The 20,818-nt window shown below is 67.8% G+C and overlaps 3 protein-coding genes across 6 annotated transcripts; 2 read left to right on the plus strand and 1 right to left on the minus strand.

The window, feature by feature from the left end:
- Positions 1 to 7,666: 7,666 nt before the first annotated feature.
- Positions 7,667 to 8,887, plus strand: SP7 (Sp7 transcription factor). Its single transcript, XM_066207547.1, has one exon. The coding sequence runs from the start codon at positions 7,676 to 7,678 to the stop codon at positions 8,663 to 8,665; it is 990 nt and encodes a 329-aa protein (XP_066063644.1). The 5' UTR covers positions 7,667 to 7,675; the 3' UTR covers positions 8,666 to 8,887.
- A 2,215-nt stretch (positions 8,888 to 11,102) lies between these two features.
- On the plus strand, positions 11,103 to 17,017 carry AAAS (aladin WD repeat nucleoporin). 3 transcript variants are annotated; one of them, XM_066207348.1, is made up of 18 exons: positions 11,103 to 11,181; positions 11,558 to 11,693; positions 12,275 to 12,402; positions 12,506 to 12,561; positions 12,688 to 12,779; positions 13,065 to 13,111; positions 13,449 to 13,547; positions 13,803 to 13,952; positions 14,119 to 14,262; positions 14,383 to 14,503; positions 14,645 to 14,769; positions 14,929 to 14,989; positions 15,167 to 15,257; positions 15,609 to 15,702; positions 15,833 to 15,900; positions 16,006 to 16,087; positions 16,359 to 16,443; positions 16,757 to 17,017. In XM_066207348.1, the coding sequence occupies exons 2-18, from the start codon at positions 11,571 to 11,573 to the stop codon at positions 16,889 to 16,891; spliced, it is 1,701 nt and encodes a 566-aa protein (XP_066063445.1). In that variant the 5' UTR covers positions 11,103 to 11,181; positions 11,558 to 11,570; the 3' UTR covers positions 16,892 to 17,017. The 3 variants fall into 3 exon arrangements, with proteins under 3 accessions (XP_066063445.1, XP_066063447.1, XP_066063446.1); XM_066207349.1 differs by lacking the exon at positions 11,103 to 11,181 and adding an exon at positions 11,321 to 11,361; XM_066207350.1 differs by lacking the exon at positions 13,803 to 13,952.
- A 1,467-nt stretch (positions 17,018 to 18,484) lies between these two features.
- On the minus strand, positions 18,485 to 20,733 carry MYG1 (MYG1 exonuclease). Of its 2 annotated transcripts, XM_066207354.1 has the most exons (7): positions 20,533 to 20,733; positions 20,032 to 20,144; positions 19,807 to 19,966; positions 19,417 to 19,566; positions 19,219 to 19,341; positions 18,832 to 19,013; positions 18,485 to 18,755 (listed from the first exon to the last, which is right to left on the minus strand). In XM_066207354.1, the coding sequence occupies exons 1-7, from the start codon at positions 20,716 to 20,718 to the stop codon at positions 18,575 to 18,577; spliced, it is 1,095 nt and encodes a 364-aa protein (XP_066063451.1). In that variant the 5' UTR covers positions 20,719 to 20,733; the 3' UTR covers positions 18,485 to 18,574. The 2 variants fall into 2 exon arrangements, with proteins under 2 accessions (XP_066063451.1, XP_066063450.1); XM_066207353.1 differs by having other exon boundaries at positions 18,485 to 19,013; positions 19,219 to 19,337; positions 20,533 to 20,727.
- Between the last annotated feature and the right edge of the window lie 85 nt (positions 20,734 to 20,818).

Raw genomic sequence — 20,818 nt, forward strand, 5'->3', positions numbered from 1 at the left:
TTTGTCCCAGGGACCCCCCCTCCGGGAACTCCCACCATTAGGGCCCTTAAAAATTATGCCCCATTCGCACCCCACTGCCCCCAAAGGCCCCATCGGGACTGCCCCAATTAACCTCTCATTTCACCCTATCGAGAGCCCCCCAACCGACCCCTCATTGCCCTCCACAGGGGACGTGTCCCCAGTGTCCCCAGTGTCCCCAGCACCGACATTAGCCCCCCGCTGTCCCCCACGGAGACGTGTCCCTGGTGCTCCCAGGCGCCCTCCGGTGGTCGCGGCGGGGCGGTGCCAGCCCCGGGCCCGAGGCTTTGCTGCCGCCTGGCGGGGGCGCCACAGCGGGACCTGGGCAGCGGCTGTCACCGACAGTGTCACCGACAGTGTCACCGACAGTGTCACCGACAGTGTCACCGACAGTGTCCTGTCACCCGCCACAGCGGGACCTGGGCAGCGGCTGTCACCGACAGTGTCACCGACAGTGTCACCGACAGTGTCACCGACAGTGTCACCGACAGTGTCCTGTCACCCGCCACAGCGGGACCTGGGCAGCGGCTGTCACCGACAGTGTCACCGACAGTGTCACCGACAGTGTCCTGTCACCCGCCACAGCGGGACCTGGGCAGCGACTGTCACCGACAGTGTCACCGACAGTGTTCTGTCACCCTCCACAGTGGGACCTGGGCACCCACAGTGTCACCAACAGTGTCCTGTCACCCGCCACAGCAGGACGTGGGCACCCACTGTCACCGACAGTGTCACTGACGGTGTCACCAACAGTGTCAGCAGTCCTGCCCTGGCACCAACACTGTCGCTGACCCTGTCCTGTCCCCCAAGAGTGTCCCCAGCAGTGTCCCCAACCCTGTGTTGTCCCCAACAGTGTCCCAAAGGCTGCCCTGTCCTGTCCCAGACAGTGTCCCCCACCCCATTCTGTCCCCAGCCCTGTCCACAACCATGTCCTGTACTCGAGGTTCTCATATCAGAGGGCTATCCTGCCCTTTGTCCCCAAAAGTGTCCCCAACGCAGTCCCAGACCTGTCCCCAACCCTGTCACTGTCCCTGCGCTCCCTCTGCTGCTGTCCCCAAGCTTGTCCTGTCCTCATCGGTGTCCCTGTCCCCACCTCACACTGGCCACATGAGCTCAGGGGACACATGACGGGGACAGAGGAACCCTCAGCCTGGGACTGTGGGCAAACTGGGAGCACTGGGGGGAGCACTGAGGTGCCCCCCCCCCGCTGCCACCCCCCGATTGTCCCCCCGGGTCCCCGCCCCCCCCCGGCAGGTCGCGGCCGCGGAGGAATCAGGGCGACGCCGGGCGACTCCCAGCAATTTTGGGTTGGGAACCGCAGAAATGCAGCGCGGCGCGAGCCAGGGCGGCCCGGCCGGGGACAGCGACGGGCGGGGGGCCCGGGGGTCACAGGGCCCGGGGGACCGCGGGGGACACAAGGCACCGCGGGCCGGGGCACCCTGGGCAGCTAGGGGGGGTCAGGGCTGGGCAGGGGTCCCTGGCAGCCTGGGGGGTCCCAGGGTCAGGGGGATCCCAGAATATTGCGGGAGGGGGTGTCTCAGGGGCGGGGGGAGTCCCTGGCGGCTTGGGAGGGGGCTCCAGGACAATTTGCGGTGGTCCCAGGGCTTGGGGGACGTGGGGTACCCCAGATTGGCACGGGGGGTACCCACGCCAGTCTTTGGCAGCCTGCAGGGGACACGGGGCAACGGTGGCAGCCTTGGGGGGTCCCCTCGGGACCTGGGGGGGTCCTTCAGCAGCGGGAGGGGGGTCGCGCCCCCGGTGCCGCCCCCGCGGCTGCCGCTGCTCTGATGTGGCTTCGGCGCCGCAGCGCAATGGGAGCCACATGGCCGGGGGGACACGGGGGGAGCACACGGACAGGGGGGCGGCCCCAGGGTGCCCGCGGTGCTGGGGGCCACCCCCGTCCCCCCCACGGCCACCGCGCTGCCCCCGGGGTCTGCCCGTCCCTGCCGGGGGTCTGTCCCGGCTCGGTGCCCGTGTCCCCCCCGGCTCCCCCGGCCCCCGCAGTTATTTCCAGGGATAATTCCGGGATAATTAAAGGGTGGGAGGAAACACCGGGGCCGTGGGCGCAGCTCAGCCCCGGGGCCACCCTGCCTTGGCTTCCCCGTGGGTGGGACGCCCCCCAGCCCCATTCCGGGTGCCCCTCCGTCCCTGCAGGTCCCTTCACATCCCCAATGTCCCCCTGGGTCCCTCCAGATCCCCCCACGTCCCCCTGGGTCCCCCGATGTCCCGCTGGGTGCCTCATGGTCCCATGGGACCCCCCGGCTCCGGCACGGTGTCATGGGACCCCCCAACCCTCCCTGACCCCCTGCGCCCCCCATGTCCCCACGCGTCCCCTGGCTCCTCCTGGCCCCCCCATATTCCCCCCGCCTTCCTCCTGCCCCACAGACCCTCCCTGTCCCCACCTTGGGGGGATCACTGGGATGCCGGGGGGGGGCTCCGAACACCGGGGTGCCCCCCGTGGGTGGTGCTGGGGGGGCTCCGCCCTGTTCCGAGCCCTGGCAGCCTCCCCCGGCCCCCCCCCCGGCCCCGCGGGGCCCGTGGGCGGCCGTGGCCGGCGCACCCAGCGCGGGGGCTGCGCTATTTCGGGGCCTCGGACCGCAAGGGAAACATCCGGGGGCCGGAGAGGGCGGGCCGGGCCGGGGGGACACCGGGGGACACCGCGCCAGGGGAGGGGTGGGGGACGCAGGGGTCACCCCGGTGTCCCCGGGTTGGGGGCCGAATGGTGGTGGGGGGCTTGGGGACAACAGGGAGGGGGGGACACTGCTGTGTGTGCCCATTCCCAGTGTCCCCAGTGCCCATTCCCAGTGCTTCCAGTGCCCCCCGCACACACATGGAAGGGATTCGGGGCCGGTTCCGCTTCCCCCCAGCCCCGTCACCGCGGGGATTGGGGGGGACGGCACTGCCGGGACCCCCGCACTGGGCGGGGGGCGTCCGCTGGCCCTGGGGACCGGCATGGGGACAGGGACGCCTCCAGCCCTGCAACCTCTGTCGTGCTGAGACCCCCCAAACTCGTGTCATGGGGGGGCTGAGACCCCCCCAAATTTGGGACAGAGGGGCTGAGACCCCTCAAACTCGTATCACTGCCCGAGCCAGGCGCATAAATGGGGGTGAATGAGGCAGAGGAGGGGAGGAGGGATGGAGAGGACGGACGGACAGACGGACGGTGCCTGGCCGGCTGCCCGGGGCCGGAGCCCCCCCGCCCCGTGTCCCCCCCGCCCTGGCGAGGTCCCGGCGTCCGGCCGGGTATAAATACCGGGTAATTGCGGGGGCCCGGCGCGGCCGCGGGGCCGTGGGCGGCCGAGCCCGGCGCCGCCCTGTAATCAGCCCCCGCCGCCGCCCCCCCCGCGCCGCCGCCGCGCTTTGAAGGGTCCCGGGGCGCACGGGGGGGTCCCCACCGCCCCCGAGCCGGGGAGAGACCCCCACCCCAATTGACAGCCCCATCCCAGCCCCGGCCGTTCGGGCAGCGCCGGACCCGCCCCCCCCAGTGAACCGGACCCTGGTGGGCGATTCTGGGGGGAACGAAACCCCCCCGAAAATCCATGGGGTGCCCCCCCCAATCCCACGCCGGGCTGGCTGAGGAGGAGGAGGGCTGCAGTGGCCGTCCCAGTTTGCTCCCAGTTTGTGGGCAGTGGAAGCCCCAGCGAGGGGGGGCCGGTGGTTGTGGCCTTCGGCGGCGCCGGCGGCTGCGGAGCGGAAAGCCCTGACTCAGGGCTGGGAAAGGGCCCCGCTGGCTCCGGCCGGCCCCGGCGGGGGGAAAACAGGGAAGGGGGAAAGCCAAAAGAAAATGGGAAGGATGGGGGAGTAATAAAATTTAAAAAATGGGGGGAGCGGGGGATAAAAGAGCGGTTGGAACAATTCCTTCATGGGGAGAAACTGAGGCACAGGGGGGTCCCCAGCCCCATCGGCAGAGCCATGCGTGTCCCTGTCCCCCTGCACATGTCCCCTGTCCCCAGCTCTGTTCCTTCCCAGCTCTGTCCCCACTCCCTGACCCCCATCCCTGGTCCCTCCAGTCCCCTCCCCGCTCCATTCCCAACTCCTGTCCCCATCCCCAGACCTCTGACCCCATTCCTGGTACCTGAAGCTCCAGCCCAGGTCCCTCTCATCGTCATCCCTTGTCCCCTCCTGTCCCCATCCCTGATCCCATCCCAGTCCTTGTCCACTCCTCCCCAGCCCTGGTCCAGTTTTGTCTCTGCTCCATTCCCATCCCTGGTTCCTTCAAGTCCATCCTTGGTCCCCATCCCTTGTCTCTCCCAGCCCCATCCCAGCCCCTCATTCCCATCCCTGCACCATCCTGGCACCTTCTGGGGTGATGAGCCCCTGCGTGCCCCAGCTGTCCCTTCCTCCTTTATCCCTCTGTCCTCTTTCCCCATCCCATCCATTTATTCCTTCTTTCCTTCCCTCCTCTCTAGCACTTTTTTTCTTATTCATCCACTTCCCCTTTCCATCTCCTTCCTCCTCCTTTTCCTGTTGTCCATCCCTTTCTCCCCCTCTCCCACCTTTCCCTCCCCTTTTCCTCTCCTTGTTTCCTCTCATCCTTTCCTTTTCCCTCCTTTCCCTCCCTTCCCTCTCCCCACTCTTCTCCTTTCCTTTTCCCCACACTGCTCCCTGTCCCCATCTCCCCTGCTTCCTCCAGCTCTCAGCCTCATCTTCCTCCCTTCACAACTTTTTCTTTCTCCCCTTCTTTCATTTTTCTTCCATTTCCTTATATATTTTTCCTTTTCTCTCCCCTTTTTCACTTCCTTTTTAACTTTTCCCTTCCTCTTTCCTGTCCTTTTTCCTCATCTCTTGTCCTTTCTTCCTCATCTCTTTTCTTTTTCTCCTTTTCTAACTTCTTTCCCTCTTCCAATTCCTTTTTCTTCCCCCTCCCCTTTCTCTTCATCCCCCCCTTCTCTTCTCTCCCCCTTTTCTCTTTCTTTTCCCCTCTCTCATCTTTTCCTTCCTCTTTTCCTTTTCCTCTTCCCCTTCCCCTGCCCCCCTTCCCGCGGTCCCCCGGCCCCCCCGGCTGGGGGCGGTTCGGGGCCGGGCTCCCGCTCCCGGCCCCGGTCCCGGCCCGGCCCAGCCCCGCCGCAGCGGCACAGCGGGGCGGGCGGCGGCCACGGGGCTCCGTCCCTCCCTCTCCCTCCCTCTCCCTCCGTCCCTCCCTCCGCACCGAGCGCCGGCATCCCGGGACACCGGCATCCCCGGACAGCGGCACACCGCGACACCGCGACAGCGGCATCCCCGCGGGCAGCAGCCACCCCTGGCATCCCCGGAGCGCGGTAAGGACCCCCGGGACCGGGACCCTTCGGGATGGGGACCCGGGGATGGAGGAGCTTGGGGTGGGGGATCCCTGCTCTGGGGACAGGGACACTTTGGGAGGAGGATCCCCGCTCTGGGGACAGGGACACTTTGGGAGGGGGGATCCCCGCTCTGGGGACAGGGACACTTTGGGAGGGGGGATCCCCGCTCTGGGGACAGGGACACTTTGGGAGGAGGATCCCCGCTCTGCTGACAGGGACACTTTGGGAGGGGGGATCCCCGCTCTGGGGACAGGGACACTTTGGGAGGGGGGATCCCCGCTCTGGAGACAGGGACACTTTGGGAGGAGGATCCCCGCTCTGGGGACAGGGACACTTTGGGAGGAGGATCCCCGCTCTGGGGACAGGGACACTTTGGGAGGAGGATCCCCGCTCTGGGGACAGGGACACTTTGGGAGGGGGGATCCCCGCTCTGGAGACAGGGACACTTTGGGAAAGGGGGATCCCCGCTCTGGGGACAGGGACACTTTGGGAAGGGGGATCCCCGCTCTGGGGACAGGGACACTTTGAGAAGGGGGATCCCCGCTCTGGGGACAGGGACACTTTGGGAAAGGGGGATCCCCGCTCTGGGGACAGGGACACTTTGGGAGGAGGATCCCCGCTCTGGGGACAGGGACACTTTGGGAGGAGGATCCCCGCTCTGGGGACAGGGACACTTTGGGAGGGGGGATCCCCGCTCTGGGGACAGGGACACTTTGGGAGGGGGGATCCCCGCTCTGGGGACAGGGACCCCAGGATTTGGGACCCACAGCATGGAGGACTCGCTCCAGGAGGGGGAGATCCCCGGGAATGGGACCCCCCAAGGACAGAGACCTGTGTGGGCCCTGAGTATCCCCCTCCCAGTCGCCGTACCGGGGGACACGTGTGTCCCCTGCCCAGCAGGGACTGCGCCCGGCCATCCCCAGAGGGGGACCAGGGATGGGGGACGGTGCCGAGTGCCACTGTCAGCCCAAACTGTCCCTGTCACTGGGGACAGCACCACTGCACAGGAGGAGCCAGGCCCGGGTGTCCTCGGGTTCAGGGGACACGGGGTGGCACTGGCAGGGTGGGGGAAACTGAGGCAAGGGCTGTGGGGACACTTGGGGCTGGGGACCGGGGACCGGGGATCGAGTTTGGGGATTGGGACTGGGGACAAGGACTGGGTTTTGGGACCGAGAAACTGCGGATTTAGGGGATCAGGGACTGGGGAACAAGGGGACTGGGAATTGGGAACTGGAACCGAGGGCAAGAAACTGGACACTGGAGGTCAGTGACAAGAGACCAGGAATTCAGGACCGAGAATTTGGGACTGGGGACCCCCAGAGCAGGGGCTGGCCCCCTCCCACGCCAGGAGGGGACATGGGAGGGGTCAAGATCCCTGCCCCACCAGGAGCCACCAAGGGACTGTCACCCCCCGGCAGCGGCCACTCGTGCAGCGAGCTCACGCCGTCCTCAGCCCGCAGCTCCCGGGGCTCCTTCCCTGCTCCTTAATTTCCCGGCGCAAGCGGAGCTGATTTATGGGAGTTTGACACTATTTTAAGCGTGCGCCTCCGTTTGCCGCTCGCCCTGGTTTTAATTACCTCGGCTCTCGCGGCAGGGCAGCGTTCCCGGGGCACAGGCCTGGCCCTTGTTATCCTTGGAAAACCGGGAGCGCGCTTGCGGCCACGGCCGGGGCCGGCGTAAAAATAGGCGCAAAAACCACGGAAAAAAAAATGAAAGGGGGGCGAGGGGGGGACACCCTAAAAAAAAACCCCAAACAAACAAAAAAGCCGAAGTGGAAATGCCCCAAAGTGGATGAAGAGATGAATTTAAAAAATAATAAATAAAGGGAAGGCCGGGGATGATGGGAGCGAGGGACAGCTCACGACACCCCGGCCCAGCCTGCGCAGCTGAAAGCCATGATGGGTATAAAAGCAGAGGAAGTCACCCGGGGAGGGGGGAGGCCACAGCATAATTCGATTAAAAGGCCATAAAGGCAGAAGGAACCGAGATTGGGGGTAGAGGGAGGCCCTGCCACCAGCACAACCCCACAGCAGCCCCTGGAGAAGTCCCTTTGGGGGGGTGCCGGCCTGGGGGGTGATGGGGCGGCCTCAGCTCTGCGGGGGAAACTGAGGCAAAAGGGATAGGGAGCGTTGGGGGTGGAGGGGGGCACCAGGGGACTCGTGGGGTGCTGCTGGGTGCCCCTGCACTGGGCGTCCAGCGGGGCGGACACCCCAACACAGCTGCCCCCAGTGCTGACCCCCAGGACGGGTCACCCCGTGGCACACGGCGCCCCTCGGGACCCTCAAGCCCCGTCCCCCTTTTCTGCAGGCTGCCGAGCGCCATGGCCGCGAGCCCCCGCTGACATCGCCCCCCACACTCGGGGTGCCGCCGCCGCAGCCATGGGTGACTCCTACGCCGCCGCCTTCCCCAGCGCCCCGGGGCTGCTGTCGCCGTCCGCCAGCCCCCAGGCCTCCCCCGGCCCCTACGGCCCCGACTACGGCCCCTTCGGCCACCCCTTCCCGGCGCCCTCGGGCGCCCAGGAGGTGCTGGGGGCCCCGGTGGTGGTGGCGGCCAAGGGCCACCCCGCGGGCGAGTGCCTGCCGGGGGTGTACCCCTCGCTGGAGATGCCGCACCCCTACGGCTCCTGGTACAAGGGCGGCATCGGCGGGGGGCTGCCGGGGGGCTCGGGGCCCGCCGCCCCGTCCTGGTGGGACGTGCACCCCAACGGCGGCTGGCTGGGGGGGCCGGCGGGCGCCGAGGGGCTGCAGGGCTCGCTGCAGGGCCAGCCCACCCTCAGCCCCCCTCTGCCCACCTACAGCTCCGATTTCGGCGCTCTGAACCCCCCTCCTTACACCAACGCCCCCGCGGCGCCCCCCACCCCTAAAGCCACGCCGGGCGAGACCCCGAAGGGTCCCCGCGGCGGCTCCTTGGGGGGACGCCCGGCCTGCGACTGCCCCAACTGCCAGGAGCTGGAGCGGCTCGGGGGCCCGGGGGGGTCGCGGCGGAAGCCGGTGCACAGCTGCCACATCCCGGGCTGCGGGAAGGTGTACGGCAAAGCCTCGCACCTGAAGGCGCACCTGCGCTGGCACACGGGCGAGAGACCCTTCGTGTGCAACTGGCTCTTCTGCGGGAAGCGCTTCACCCGCTCCGACGAGCTGGAGCGGCACGTCCGGACCCACACGCGAGAGAAGAAGTTCACCTGCCTGCTGTGCAGCAAGCGCTTCACCCGCAGCGACCACCTCAGCAAGCACCAGAAGACCCACGCCGACCCCGGCCCCCCCAAGCCGCCCCCCGGCGCCGAGCAGCCCCCCGCGTCCCCCCGGCCGCCGCCCGCCTCGCCCGGCAAGGACGGCGGCAGTCCCGAAGCCGGGAGTTTGTTGGAGATTTGAGCCTTTCGGCCTTCATCTTCATCCTCCTCCTCCGCGCCGCTGGGGATATTTATTACGGGGTGCTGCTCCCCCAAGCCCCCCCCACCCTCAATTCCCCAGCTCCTCGTTAGCCGTTCTAATTTATGTCTTAAATTATGGGGGGGCTCTCCGAGCGCTCTGGGGCTCACAGGGGGGTGTCAAGGTGAGACGCCCCCCTTTCTGTTTTCCCTTCCACCCCCCCAAACCTTCTTGCCCCCCAACCCTCGCCTCGCCCTCTGCACTCAGGGACAGGGTTTGCCCCCCCCCCAGCCTGGTTCATCAGTGCTAATGTAACGTGTTCCCCCCTCTTTTTTTAGCTGTCTACCCCTCCTGCCCCCCCCGAAAAAAAGCAATAAAAGGATTGAGAGTGGAGCCGGGCCCCCCTTCTGCGGCTGAGGCCGGGTGGCTTCATCACAGGGATGGGCTCAGCTTCCCCCTCCCTGCAGGGCTCCAAGGGAAACTGAGGCACGGGGGGGACGTGGTCCTTCTCAGGGGCGCTGTGTCCTCCCCTCTCTGGGGGTGGCAGGAGCTGAGCGGGGTTGGGGACAAGCTGGGCTGTCCCCTTGTGTCAAGCCCTGGGGTGCCACATCCCTGTTGTCCCCTGTGCCTCTCCGCTTTCTCAGGAAGCCGGCCCCTGTCCCCAGGACCCTGTAGGGCTGTGCCCTGTGGTCTCCACAGTCCCACGTCTCCCCGTCCCCATGGCCCTGTGTCACCATGACCCTGTCCCCTGCGTCCCCCTGGTCCCATATCCCTCTGTCCCCATGTCACTCCTTGTGTCCCCAGCCTCAGGGACAGCCAAAGCCTGACAGGCTTGGGGCCCTGACGGGACTTGTCCCCCGCCAGTCTCACGCTGCACACGCGTGTCCCCACTCCCAGGGACATCCCACGCGGGTGTGCACGGGAACACGCGTGGGCGCAGCCCCGTGCCTCAGTCTCCCCCCGGCCGCAGTCCAGGGGGCGCGTGGCAGCACCGGGCACGCGGCGGGGCCGCGTGTCCCCGAGGACCCCCCAATTTTGGGCGCTGTGGGCTGGCGGGGGCCCTGCTGCGCTCCCCCCGGGCTCCCCCTCCCCACGCCCTGGGCTCCCGCCAGCCCTTTGATGCGCTCAGCCCTGGTTTGGGGCTTTTCCTGAAAAAAAAAACCCGAAAAGCCGCGGAAAAAGGCAAAAGGAGGCGGAAAGGAGCTCCTATGCCAGCACGAAGCGGGGGGGGGGGGCGGCTGCTGGCACCCGTGGCCCCGGGGGGGACAGGGACAGGGACAGGGATGGCAGCAGGTCCCTGTGCCAGCCCCGGGTGAGTCACGGTGGCCACGATCTGGCCAGGACCCAGCTGTCCCCAGGGAAAGCGGGGACGCAGGGTGGGGAACCTGAGGCACGGAGGCATGAATGGAGTGGCCGGAGCTCAGTGCCACCACGCAGAGCGTGACAGAGCTGCCCCCGGCGTGGCTCCCGGGGGGATTTAGAGTGGCAGTGCCACCTCTCCATGCAGCCCCCCCCAAGCCAGCCACACCCTCCCCGGCACAAATTTGCCCATTTCTGGGGTTTCCCCCCCAAAACGCCAGCCCTGCTGCTGCTCGCCGTGGGTGGGCCAGTGCCAAGCAGGGCAACGAGCCACGTCCCCGAGCCAAACCCCGGCCCGGCGGCCACCGAGGGCTCGACCGCCCGGAGCCTCCCAAACCACAGAGCCCAACCCCATCCAGCGACCCCCCCAAACCCCACGGGGGACCCCCCTCCGCCACCACCGGCTTTTTTTCCTGTCTCGCTGCCCCATCAGGGCCGGGTTTGGGGGGGTCCGAGGGACGCCACGAGGCCACGCCAGCCCTGCGGTGGCTCTGATGTCGGCGCCATCCCAAATCGTCGTCTCCTATCGAACCCCGCTCGCTCCGTAACGGGCGAGGAATGTGGGGCCCCCCGCCGCAGCTCCCCCCGCCGCCTTTATTTAATATCCTGAGAAAATTAAAATAACTCTTGCGGCCGCTAAGGAAAACACGGAGATAAACACAAGAAAAGCGGGAGCCCCGGGAGAGGGGCTGAGAGCGAGGAAAGGGGGGGACACGGCGGGAGCGGCACCCAGGGGACACGGGGAGAAGGGACACGGGCACCCGCGACAGGGGACACCGGGGGAGGTGGCACTGGAGACACGGGAGCGCGGGACACCGGGACGCCCCGGTGCGGGTGCGGGACCGGGGTACCCACAGGACACGGGAGTGCGGGACACGGGGGGAGCTCGTGGGACACGGGGGTGTCCGGGAGTGTCCGGGAGTGTCCCAGGGTCCCGGTCCTCGGTCCCCGGTCCCGGTCCCGGTCCCCGGTCCCGGTCCCCGGGCAGCCCCGCTCGGGCACCACGTGACCCGTCGGCCGCACACGCCCCTCGCCCCGCCCCTCCAGGGAGGCTCCCCCTCCCTTAAGGGGGCAACGACTGTAAGAGCGACCCTCATTTTGATAAGTCTCCGTTACAACCGGAGAGCCACTAAGTCACCAGCGGAGCGCGTCTGTGCAGGGTACGCTCACATTCTCCCTCCTCCGCGGAGGAAAATCTGGGAAGGCGGGCGTTGTCTCTCCGTGAGGACACCTCCTCTTTCCCACGGGGGCCGCGGCCCTTTTAATTCCCCTCCCACACGCGCCCGCGGCCGCGAGGGCGGCGCGCGGCGGCGATCGGCGCGAACCGGGCGCGGGAAGGGGTGAGGGGAGCCAAGATGGCGGTGCCGGGGGCTGGGGGCGGGGGGCGGCCGAGGGGGCGCCGGGGGGAAATCGGGGGGCGCCGGGGGTTGCGGGCGGGTGAGGGGCGGAGGGGCCGGCGGAGGAACCGGCGGAGGCGGCGCATCCCGAGGGCACCGGAGGTTTCAGCTGTCACGCCCACCCCGGGCTCGCCCCCAGGCTCGGCGCCGCCATGTGCTCCCTGGGCTTGTTCCCGCCGCCGCCTCCCCCGGGGGATGTCACCCTGTACGAGCTCAACAACGCCCTGGTCTGCGGCCGCCTCAGCGAGCAGATCCCGCTGGCCTTCCAGAGCCAGGTGAGACCCCCGGGGCGGGGCGAGCCCCTCCTTCCCCTCCCCGGCGCCAGGTGAGCCCCCCGAGCCAGGGAAGCCCCTGCTCCCAGAGCCGTGCCAGCCCCCTCCAGCCTTGGCCGTGCCGCATTTGTCCCCCTCAGCTGTGGCTGCAGCTCTGTCTCCTCTGCTGGGGTCTCTCCTCCTCCAGGCACCCTCAGGCTGTTCTTCGCCCCTCCTTGTGCCCCTTCTTTCCTCCCATCGCCGTTTGCCCCTGCCCTGGGCGGGCTCGGGGGGATTCAGAGGGGCTCGGGGGATTCAGAGGGGCTCGGGGGATTCAGAGGGGCTCGGGGGGATTCAGAGGGGCTCGGGGGATTCAGAGGGGCTCGGGGGGATTCAGAGGGGCTCGGGGGGATTCAGAGGGGCTCGGGGGGATTCAGAGGGGCTCGGGGGATTCAGAGGGGCTCGGGGGATTCAGAGGGGCTCGGGGGGATTCAGAGGGGCTCGGGGGGATTCAGAGGGGCTCGGGGGGATTCAGAGGGGCTCGGGGGGATTCAGAGGGGCTCAGGGGGATTCAGAGGGGCTCAGGGGGGCTCTGGGCGCTGCAGGTGCCCGACCTGCCCGTGCTGAGCCTGCCCAAGGAGCCCCTCAAGGCTCACAGCCGCCTGGAGCCCAGCGCCCGCCCGCCCTTCATCCACCACCGCGAATCCCTGTGGAAGCGCTGCCTCAGCGCCTGGTGAGTGCCCCGCTGTCCCCGGGCAGCCGGTGGGCAGCCGGTGGGCAGCCGGTGTGCCCCGGAGGGGCAGGGCCGGCGGGCGGTGACCGCGCTCTCCCCGCAGGCGCGACACCGGGCTCTGCGGGCTGCTCCGGGAGCTGGCCAGCGCCGAGGAGGAGGGTGAGTTTGGGCTGCCCGGGCATCTCCTGGGTCTCGCTGTGATGCTTTGGCTGTGCCCTGCTGCCCCTGCCCGCGTCCCCAGTGGTGCTGTGCTGGCAGGGACGCTGAGGGTCCTGTGCCTGCCAGGGCTGCGCTGGCTGCGGACGGGCTCGAGCCACGCGCTGGCCGTGTGCCGCTGGCTGTCCTCGCTGCACGGATCCCTGTTCCCGCACCTCTCCGTGAGTCATTCCGGCCTGAGCCCCGCTGCTGCCGGAGGCAGGGCCAAGGGGAGCAGCGATTTGGGGCGGAGGGTGGGCCCTTCCCTACTCAAACCCCCCCAGAGTGCTGCTCCTGGTGATGCCCAGCTCCAGACACTGCTCCTTCCTCTGGTGGAAAACGGACACTGGGAAGGTGTTTGGGCAGCAAAGGGCTCCTAGGGGGCCGGAATCCAGGTGGGGGAGAGGCAAAAAGGGCGGGACACTGGGGGTCATTGCTGCCAGCTCCGTGTTCTCCTCTCCCTGCAGCTGACCAGTGAGGACATGATCTCAGCCTTCTCCCAGGCCGTGGACTGGTGAGTCCTGGGTGTCCCAAAATCACCGTGCGGGGGGCTGGGACCCCCCTGGGGTGGGGGCACAAGGTCAGGATGGCCCTGTTTGGGTGGGCTCAGCCATTAAAGACAAATACTTCCCCACTGGCTCTGTCCTTGTCTATGGGCCCTGGTCAGAGAGAGATCAGGGTTAAAGAACATCAGAGCCCTCTGAGTAGTTCCCAGAAACAGGGAATTTCTCAAAGTAAAGGCTCCCATTGAGCAGCAAAAAGGAAGTTTTATTTCTCTGGGGACTCTGATCAGGGTCTTTGCCAGCCCAGGGGGTGCTGGGGGGTCTCACCCTGCCCTGTGCCCCCTCCAGGGCCGGCTGCACCGTCCGGGCCTTCGCCTGGCACCCGCACACCAACAAATTCGCTGTGGCTCTTCTGGACGATTCCATCCGTGTCTACAACTCCAACAGGTGGGGCCTTGTCCCAGGGTGGGCACTGCCCTGGTCCTGCTGCCCGTGGCCTCCTCACACACCTGGGCACACCTGGGCACACCTGGGCTCCCCTCAGCCCTCCCTGCTCCTTTCCCACTCTCCCCTGAGCCTGAAGAGCTTTGCCTCTCCTTTCCCTGCCTGCTCTGTAGCTCTGGGGACATCCTGGGGGTCACGCAGCCCTGGGGGGTGGTGACAGCGCCAGGGGACATGGGCTGAGTGTCCTCTGTCCCCCAGGTCTCCCTGCTCCCCCAGGGAATGCCAGTCCCTGCTCAGGAGAAGACTCTGCCGGCTGCTCCTGCAGCCCCCCCAGGTGTCCCCAAGCGGGGATTTCCGGCCGGCCTGGGCCCTGTCCGGGCTGGGGACAGCTCGGCTCAGTCCCTCCAGGTGACTCACGCACACCTCCGGTGTCACCTGGCTGGGAATTCTGTCCCCTCCCTGGGAAGCACACTCAGGGCGCACCCCCCTCCCCAGCCTGCTGACCTCCCTCACTGTGGCTGCACCCGGGCTCTCAGCCCCACACCCCCCGTGTCACCTGTCCCCTCCCCGGCAGTGCCACCGTGCCCTCGCTGAAGCACCGCCTGCAGAGGAACGTGGCTGCCATGGCCTGGAAGCCTCTCTGTGCCTCCATCCTGGCCGTGGCCTGCCAGAGCTGTGTCCTCGTGTGGCACCTGGACCCCACCTCCCTCTCCACAAGGTGACAGCTCCTACTATCCCTTCCTGGCTGTTGTCACCCCGTTGGGGTTGCCTTCGGGACAACGCCACCACCGTCCTGCCAGCAAATCCCTCTGGGTGGCTTGTCCCTCTTCCTTTGCAGACCCTCGTCCGGCTGTGCCCAGGTGCTGTCCTACCCCGGGCACAGCCCTGTCACCAGCCTGGCCTGGGCGCCCAGCGGGGAGCGGCTGCTCTCGGCGTCGCCCGTGGACACGGCCATGCTGGTGAGGACCCTCCTGGGGACAGCCTGCGGTCACCAAGGGGCACCCAGGCTGGGCACAGGCACTGCACGCACCTGGACCCGAAATCTTCGCTCTGTGTTCCCTAATCCCGGGGTCACCGTGTCCTCCTTGTCCCCCTTCCAGGTGTGGGACGTGTCCACCGAGACCTGTGTCCAGCTGCAGTGGTTTGGGGGTGGTGGTGTCACCTACTTGGCCTGGTCCCCCGACGGCAGCAAGGTGCTGGCAGCCACCCCCTCGGCCGTGTTCCGGTGAGCTCCTCATCCCCATCCTCGCTCCCTGCTCCCGTTCCTGTTGTGGGGACAGAGTGGGGAATAGGGGGTGATGGGGTTGGACACGGTGCGTTCCCAAAGCAGCAGGATTGGGGCGAATTCCCAGGAACTCTGCGTCCTAAATCCCGTCTCCTGCAGGGTGTGGGAGGCCCAGATGTGGACCTGTGAGCGCTGGCCCACGATCAAGGGACGTTGCCAGGTAGGATGGGATATTCCCCACCCAGGGAATCATTTTGGCTGGAAAAGCCCTCGGGGATCACCCAGGCCAGCCCCTGGCACTGCCAAGGCCACCACTGACCTGTGTCCCCAGGGCATCCCGGTCCAGCTGTGCCCTCCCTGGGCTGGCCGTGGGTGCCGGGGTGACACTGTCCCACAGACAGGGTGCTGGAGCCCCGACGGCAGCCGCCTGCTCTTCACCGTGCTGGGCGAGTCCGTCATCTACTCCTTGTCCTTCTCCGAGTACCGGGGTGAGTTTGTCCCGCCTGGAGCTTCCCAAGGGCTGGGAGAGGCTCCCAAATGACCCCACAGCTTCAGGGTGGGGAGCCGGGACACACACGGGGTGTTCTGGGGTGGAGTTCAGGTTTTTCCATCCCTCACGTTGCTCCTCACTCTCAGTCACAGCTGTGGGGTCTTGAAGGGATTTCAGGGACACTCCAGTGGGTCCAGGGCCAGCCTGGGGGTCCTGGTGTTTGCTGTCCCTTGTCCTCCATTCCAGCCACTCCTGGGACACCGGCACAGCCTCTCTGAAAAAGAAATAAATTAACGATCACCTGGAAAACCCAGTGGGATTTATGGAGTGTGGATTTCTCCCCTTTCAGGGGAGATGCAGGGGCAGGTGGGAGGCTCCAAAACGGCCTCGATCGTGGCAGACCTGGCCGAGACCACCTTCGAGACCCTCTACGGGGAGGAGAGGTGGGTCTGGCTGGGGCACCCAGGGGCACAGGGGGGTCCCTGCTCCTCCTGGCAGCCACCCCTCGCTGCTGGGGACACCCAGGGTGGTCTCTGCCCCCCGATGCGATTTTGGGGACTCGTGCTGTTCCAGGATCGGAGGAGAGGTTCATTCCATGGTGTGGGACCCCACCGGGGAGAGGCTGGCGGTGATCATCAGAGGTCAGTCCTGTCCCGTCCCCGGGTCTGGCCTGGAGATCCTGCTGCCCGCAGGGAAAAGGGACACGGGGGGACAAGGGAGAGCCTTGGTGCTGCTGTCCCCTGCAGGACACCCCGAGTCCCCGGGCAGCCACCCGGCCGTCGCCGTCTTCCGCACCCGCAACAGCCCCGTCTTCGAGCTCCTGCCCTGGTGAGCTGTGGGGTTTGGGTTCATTGCAGGGGTTTGGGTTTGTTCGAGCAGGTTTGGGGTGGGTTTGGGTTCATTGCAGGGGTTTTTTTGTGGGTTTGGGTTTGTTGCAGCAGATTCGGGATAGGTTTGTCCTTTCCCAGTGCATCCCCTTAGATCCCAAACACCCCCAGTTCCCTGGAATGGGCTGTTTCCCCTTAGATCCCAAACACCCCCAGTTCCCTGGAATGGGCTGTTTCCAGGCCATAACCCCGGCTGTTCCCCCATCCCACAGCGGCTTCGTGCGGGGCGAGCGCGGTGCCCGGCCCCAGCTCATCTCCTTCCACCCCTGCTTCCCTCAGGGCGCCCTCCTGACCGTGGTGAGTCCCTCCCCGGGGCATTCCCAGTCCCAGGGGACACTGGTGGCACTGGGAAGGGGGCTGGGTGGGATCAGGGTGAGCCATGGGGGGTGTTCCAAGGAGGGGAGGTTTAAGCAGACCAAGGGTTGGGCCCTGTGTTTTGGGGACAAAAGGGACAGGGGCAGGAAGGGACCTGGAGGGACTGAGGGCCAGCGCTGGACATGGCGCTTGGCGACAAGGCCTATCAGGTCACGGGCTGGACTCGATCCCAAGGGGTTTTTCCCGTTTCTGTGCTGTTTGGACACTCACCCCTGTCCCACCCTCTGCCCTGCAGTGCTGGTCCTCAGGGAAGATCTCCCACATCCCCTTTTTCTTCGTCAGCGCCCTCGAGCCCCGCGCCAGCCCCCGCCGCAGCCCCGTGCCCGTGCTGGGCAGCGTCAGGGAGCAGCCGCTCTTCTCCGAGCTCTGACCCCGCTCTGGCACCGCGGGGCCTCCCCTCCCTCCTGCTCAGCCTCCTCTCCCTCCAGGAGCCCCCACGCCTCCTCAGGGGTCTGGCAGTGCTGCCCCTGCCCCGATTAAAGGTGGATTTTCCCTCCCTCTCCTCTTCTTTCCTCACCCCGACAGGACTGGAGGATTTTTGGGGGTGGATTTGGGAAGTCCTGTGGGCCTGGAGGGGCTCTGGGGGCTCCAGGATTGGTTTCTGGGGTCAGTTCTGTGAACTCAGAGAACCTGTTGGTGTGATCCCACTGCAGCCCATGGGCCACGGCTGCTCTTTTGGGGTCAAAGACCCCGTTTTGGGGAGAGGTGATGGCTGAAAGGCTTTGGGGGGGGATTTTGGCCACACACACAACCCCCGGGCATTCTCTCGAGGGTGAGCAAAAGTGAACCAAAACCCCCAAAGTGAACCAAACCCTCCGGGGGTCCCTAACCCCCAACCCTGGGCGACCCAAGGTGCTCGTGCTGCCCCACGTGAGCCCCCCAGAGAGGGGATTAATGCTGCTGGGGGCAGCAGGGAAATCCTGGGATTACACACCCTTAATCCCAGGATTACACTGCGCTGGCAGGCAGGATGGGGAGAGCGCAGGGCCCCTGTTCCCCCCACCCCAACAGCCCCAGGACCCCCAAAATCCTCCCCAGAGCTGGGGGAGACCCCTCTCTTCCCCCCACCTCAGCATCCAACCCCTTCCTGGGGCCAGGCAGGAGGATCCGGGGGGCTCCAGGAAGGATCCAGGGGTGATCCAGGGGCACTCAGGGGTGACCCGTGCTCCAAACCCACCGCAGCTGCTGGGGCTAGCCTGGGGGGGCTTCACCCCTCGGTTCTGCCCGGTCGGCTCCCGGGGCCGCCTCCGGGGCCGCTGCGGAGCGGCTCCTCCTCCTCCTCCTCGTGTCGCCGTGCCCTGCAGGGCAGGGCCCGCAGGTACTGCAGGTGCAGCCGCGTCTCCTGCCGGCTCCGCCGCACGAACCGGCCCACGCAGACCAGGACAGCCCCCAGCCACCCCCCCACGGCCACCAGCGCCGCCACGTCGGGTGCCCGCGCTGTCCCCGCGCCCGTCCCCAGCGTCTGGTTGCGGCCGCCGGGCGGGGCCGGCGCCGGCGGAGCCTCCGCGGGACACCGGGAAGCTCCCCGGGGGTGCCGCGGCAGCCCCAGCAGCAGCAGGAGCAGCGGCGCGGCCGCCCGCATGGCCCCGGCAACGAGCGCGGTGGGAGGGGACGCACCGTGACCCCCCCGCGCTGCCGGGGCCACGCGGGACCGCGGCGATGGCGCCGGGGGGTGGCACTGGTCGCTGTCCCCGTGCTGGGGGTGCGGGTCACAGCTGTCTCTGAGGCACAGCAACCCCCCGCGAGCCCCCTCGACAGCAGATGCACTGGGCGCACGCTGGTTTTATTGGTGCTGGCAGCGCCTCGGTGCAGGGACGCGACAGGAACGGGGACAAACTCCCAGGAAATGGAGCCAAAAAGTCTCTGCCTGGGCTGGCACCGGTCCAGCATGGGGGGTGGGTGCTCTGAGACCCCCGGGAGGGGCTGCTTCCCCCCCCCAGCACAGCAGATCCCTCGGAGAATCGATCCGAGCGGGAATGGTCCCTGCAGCATCCCTGGGACCCCACACCAGGCCAGGGGCTCCCTTTTGGGGTGACCCCGCTGGGGAGGGGGCTCACGCACTCTCTGCGCCCTGCCCGAGCTCCAGCGTCCTCCGGGCCATCTCCAAGGCCCCCTCCCGGGTCCGGTTCCCCCCGATGAAGCCGCTGGCGTGGACGAAGACACAGCCGGGAATTCCGGCCAGCTTGGACAGCGCCTCATCCCGGAGCCCCCGCCAGGCCTCGGGCAGGGGGAGCCTGTGGAGGGACACAGGGGTGGAGAGTGACCCCGGCCCCGGAGGGGGCAGCGGCAGGGCCAGGGGAGGGGGCTCACCGGCTCTGGAAGCTGTGGGGGGCTGTGGGGATGCTCTGCACCCGCCACTGGCCGCCCCGGTCTGGGAACAGCACGAGCTGCAGCGGCCTGGGCAGGGCCAGCTCCCGCTCCAGCTGGAACAGGTGCTCCTTCCAGGGACAGCCACCCTGGGACAGCTCCAGGACCTGCCCGCTGGCGTCCACCTGCGGGGGGGACACGCCGGGGACACGGGGGTGACTCCTGAAACCCCCCAAAAGCTCAGAGCGCTCTCCTGCAGTGATACAGGGGCCTTGCGGGATACGGGGTGCAAAGGTCCCCCTGGGAGGTTTGTACCGAAGGGATTTGGCCTCCCCACGCCCCAATTCTCCCCCAAAATCCCAGACTCTCCCCGGGCTGGCTCGGCATTACCTCAAAGCGGCGCTGGACAGCCTCTTCCACCAGCGCCCGCGCGGGCAGCCAGGCCCGGTGGTAGAAGTCCACCCGCTCCAGGAACTCGCTGCCCACCAGCTCCATGGCCCTCCTGAACCCTGCCTGGGGACACGGGGGTCAGCCTGTCCCCCCGCAGGGCGTTCCTGACGGGGGGGTTCCCGACGGGGCTGTCCCCACCTCGGTGTCCTGGTCGGGGTCGTTCCAGCGGGGGTTCAGGTGCCCCACACGGGCGCTCAGGGTGGTGCTCAGGGCGTAGCGTGGCTCCCCCGCCGCCGGCGCAATCCCATTGTCCATGGCATCGATCTCCTCCACAAAGTTCTCGTACAGCTGGGGACAGTGAGACAGTGAGGGGACAGCGAGGGAGGACAGGGGCAGAACGCTAAAGGGACAGTGGAGGGGGATCAGGGGGAACAGAGAGGACAGTGAGGGGACAGCGGAGCTCAGCCTGGCTGGAAGCCCATCTGCCCCAGCAGCTGCCACAGACTGGGCCCCTTTCTCCACCGAGGACAAGCCCTGGGCAGAACTGTGACCCTGGCAGGGTGACAGACCCCCCGTCACCCCTGTCACCTTGTCATAGAGCGCTGCGACCACGGGCCCGTCCTCGGGCTGCCCGAGGAGCCCCGCGAGGATCTGGGACCCGAAATGACAATAGACGAGCCCGGCGCTGCTCAGCTTCGTGCTCCAGGGCTTGTCCGGCTTCAGGCTCCGCATGGACTCCGTGAAGGACCTGTGGGGCCACGCGGTCACCCCAGGGACCCCCGGGGATGCCGCGGTCCCCAGGGGGGGTCTCACCTCTGGTGGTGGTCGTAGCGGTGCCGCCCCGGGTCGTACTCGCCCCCCACGTCCACCACCACATCACAGCCGGCCAGGCGCTGCGGGTCCCGCGTCCGCACGATCTCCGCGTCCTGCAGGGGACACCGGGGTGAGGGTCCCCAGCGCCACCGGGGACCCCCCGGGAGCGGCTCCTGGGGACGAGGGACACCAGGAAGGGGCGGGGGACATAAGGGTGACCCCAAGGTGGGACTGGGGACCTCGAGGAGGGACGGGGGACAGACCAGTGACTCCGAGGAAGGACCGGGGACACAAGGGTGATCCGCCGGTGAGACCGGGGACACACGGGCGGCCGCTGGGTGAGCACAAGTGTCCCGCACGTGGGACCGAGAGAGAAGCGACCCCGAGGAAGACCCCGGGACCCGGCATTGCACGGTGTTCCCTCCCGTTCATACCCCGGGCGGGAACCCGAGCCGGGCGCGCTGCCGGCGCCGCCGCGCGCGGGGCGCGGCGGGGCCGTACCCGGTAGCGGGGCAGGAGGCGCAGCAGGAAACACGCCAGCGCCTCGTCGCAGTGGAAGGTGCCGTCGTGGGTGCCGATGCGGGCGGTGGGCTCGGGGTGCGGGCGCTTGTGCCCGGTGCCGGTCCCTGTCCCGGTGCCGGTGGCGGCCATGACCACGAGCCGGGCGGCGCGCGCGGCACCGCGCATGGCGGCGGAGAGGCCACGCCCCGCGACCGCGCCCCACCCACATAAGCCCCTCCCACAAATCCCCCCGCCCTTGCCCGGGCTCGCCCCGCCCCAAGAGTGC

The sequence above is a fragment of the Chamaea fasciata genome, unplaced genomic scaffold (genome assembly GCF_029207755.1).
Source record: "Chamaea fasciata isolate MVZ Bird 193981 ecotype frontalis unplaced genomic scaffold, bChaFas1.0.hap1 SCAF_41, whole genome shotgun sequence".
Classification (NCBI taxonomy): domain Eukaryota; kingdom Metazoa; phylum Chordata; class Aves; order Passeriformes; family Sylviidae; genus Chamaea; species Chamaea fasciata.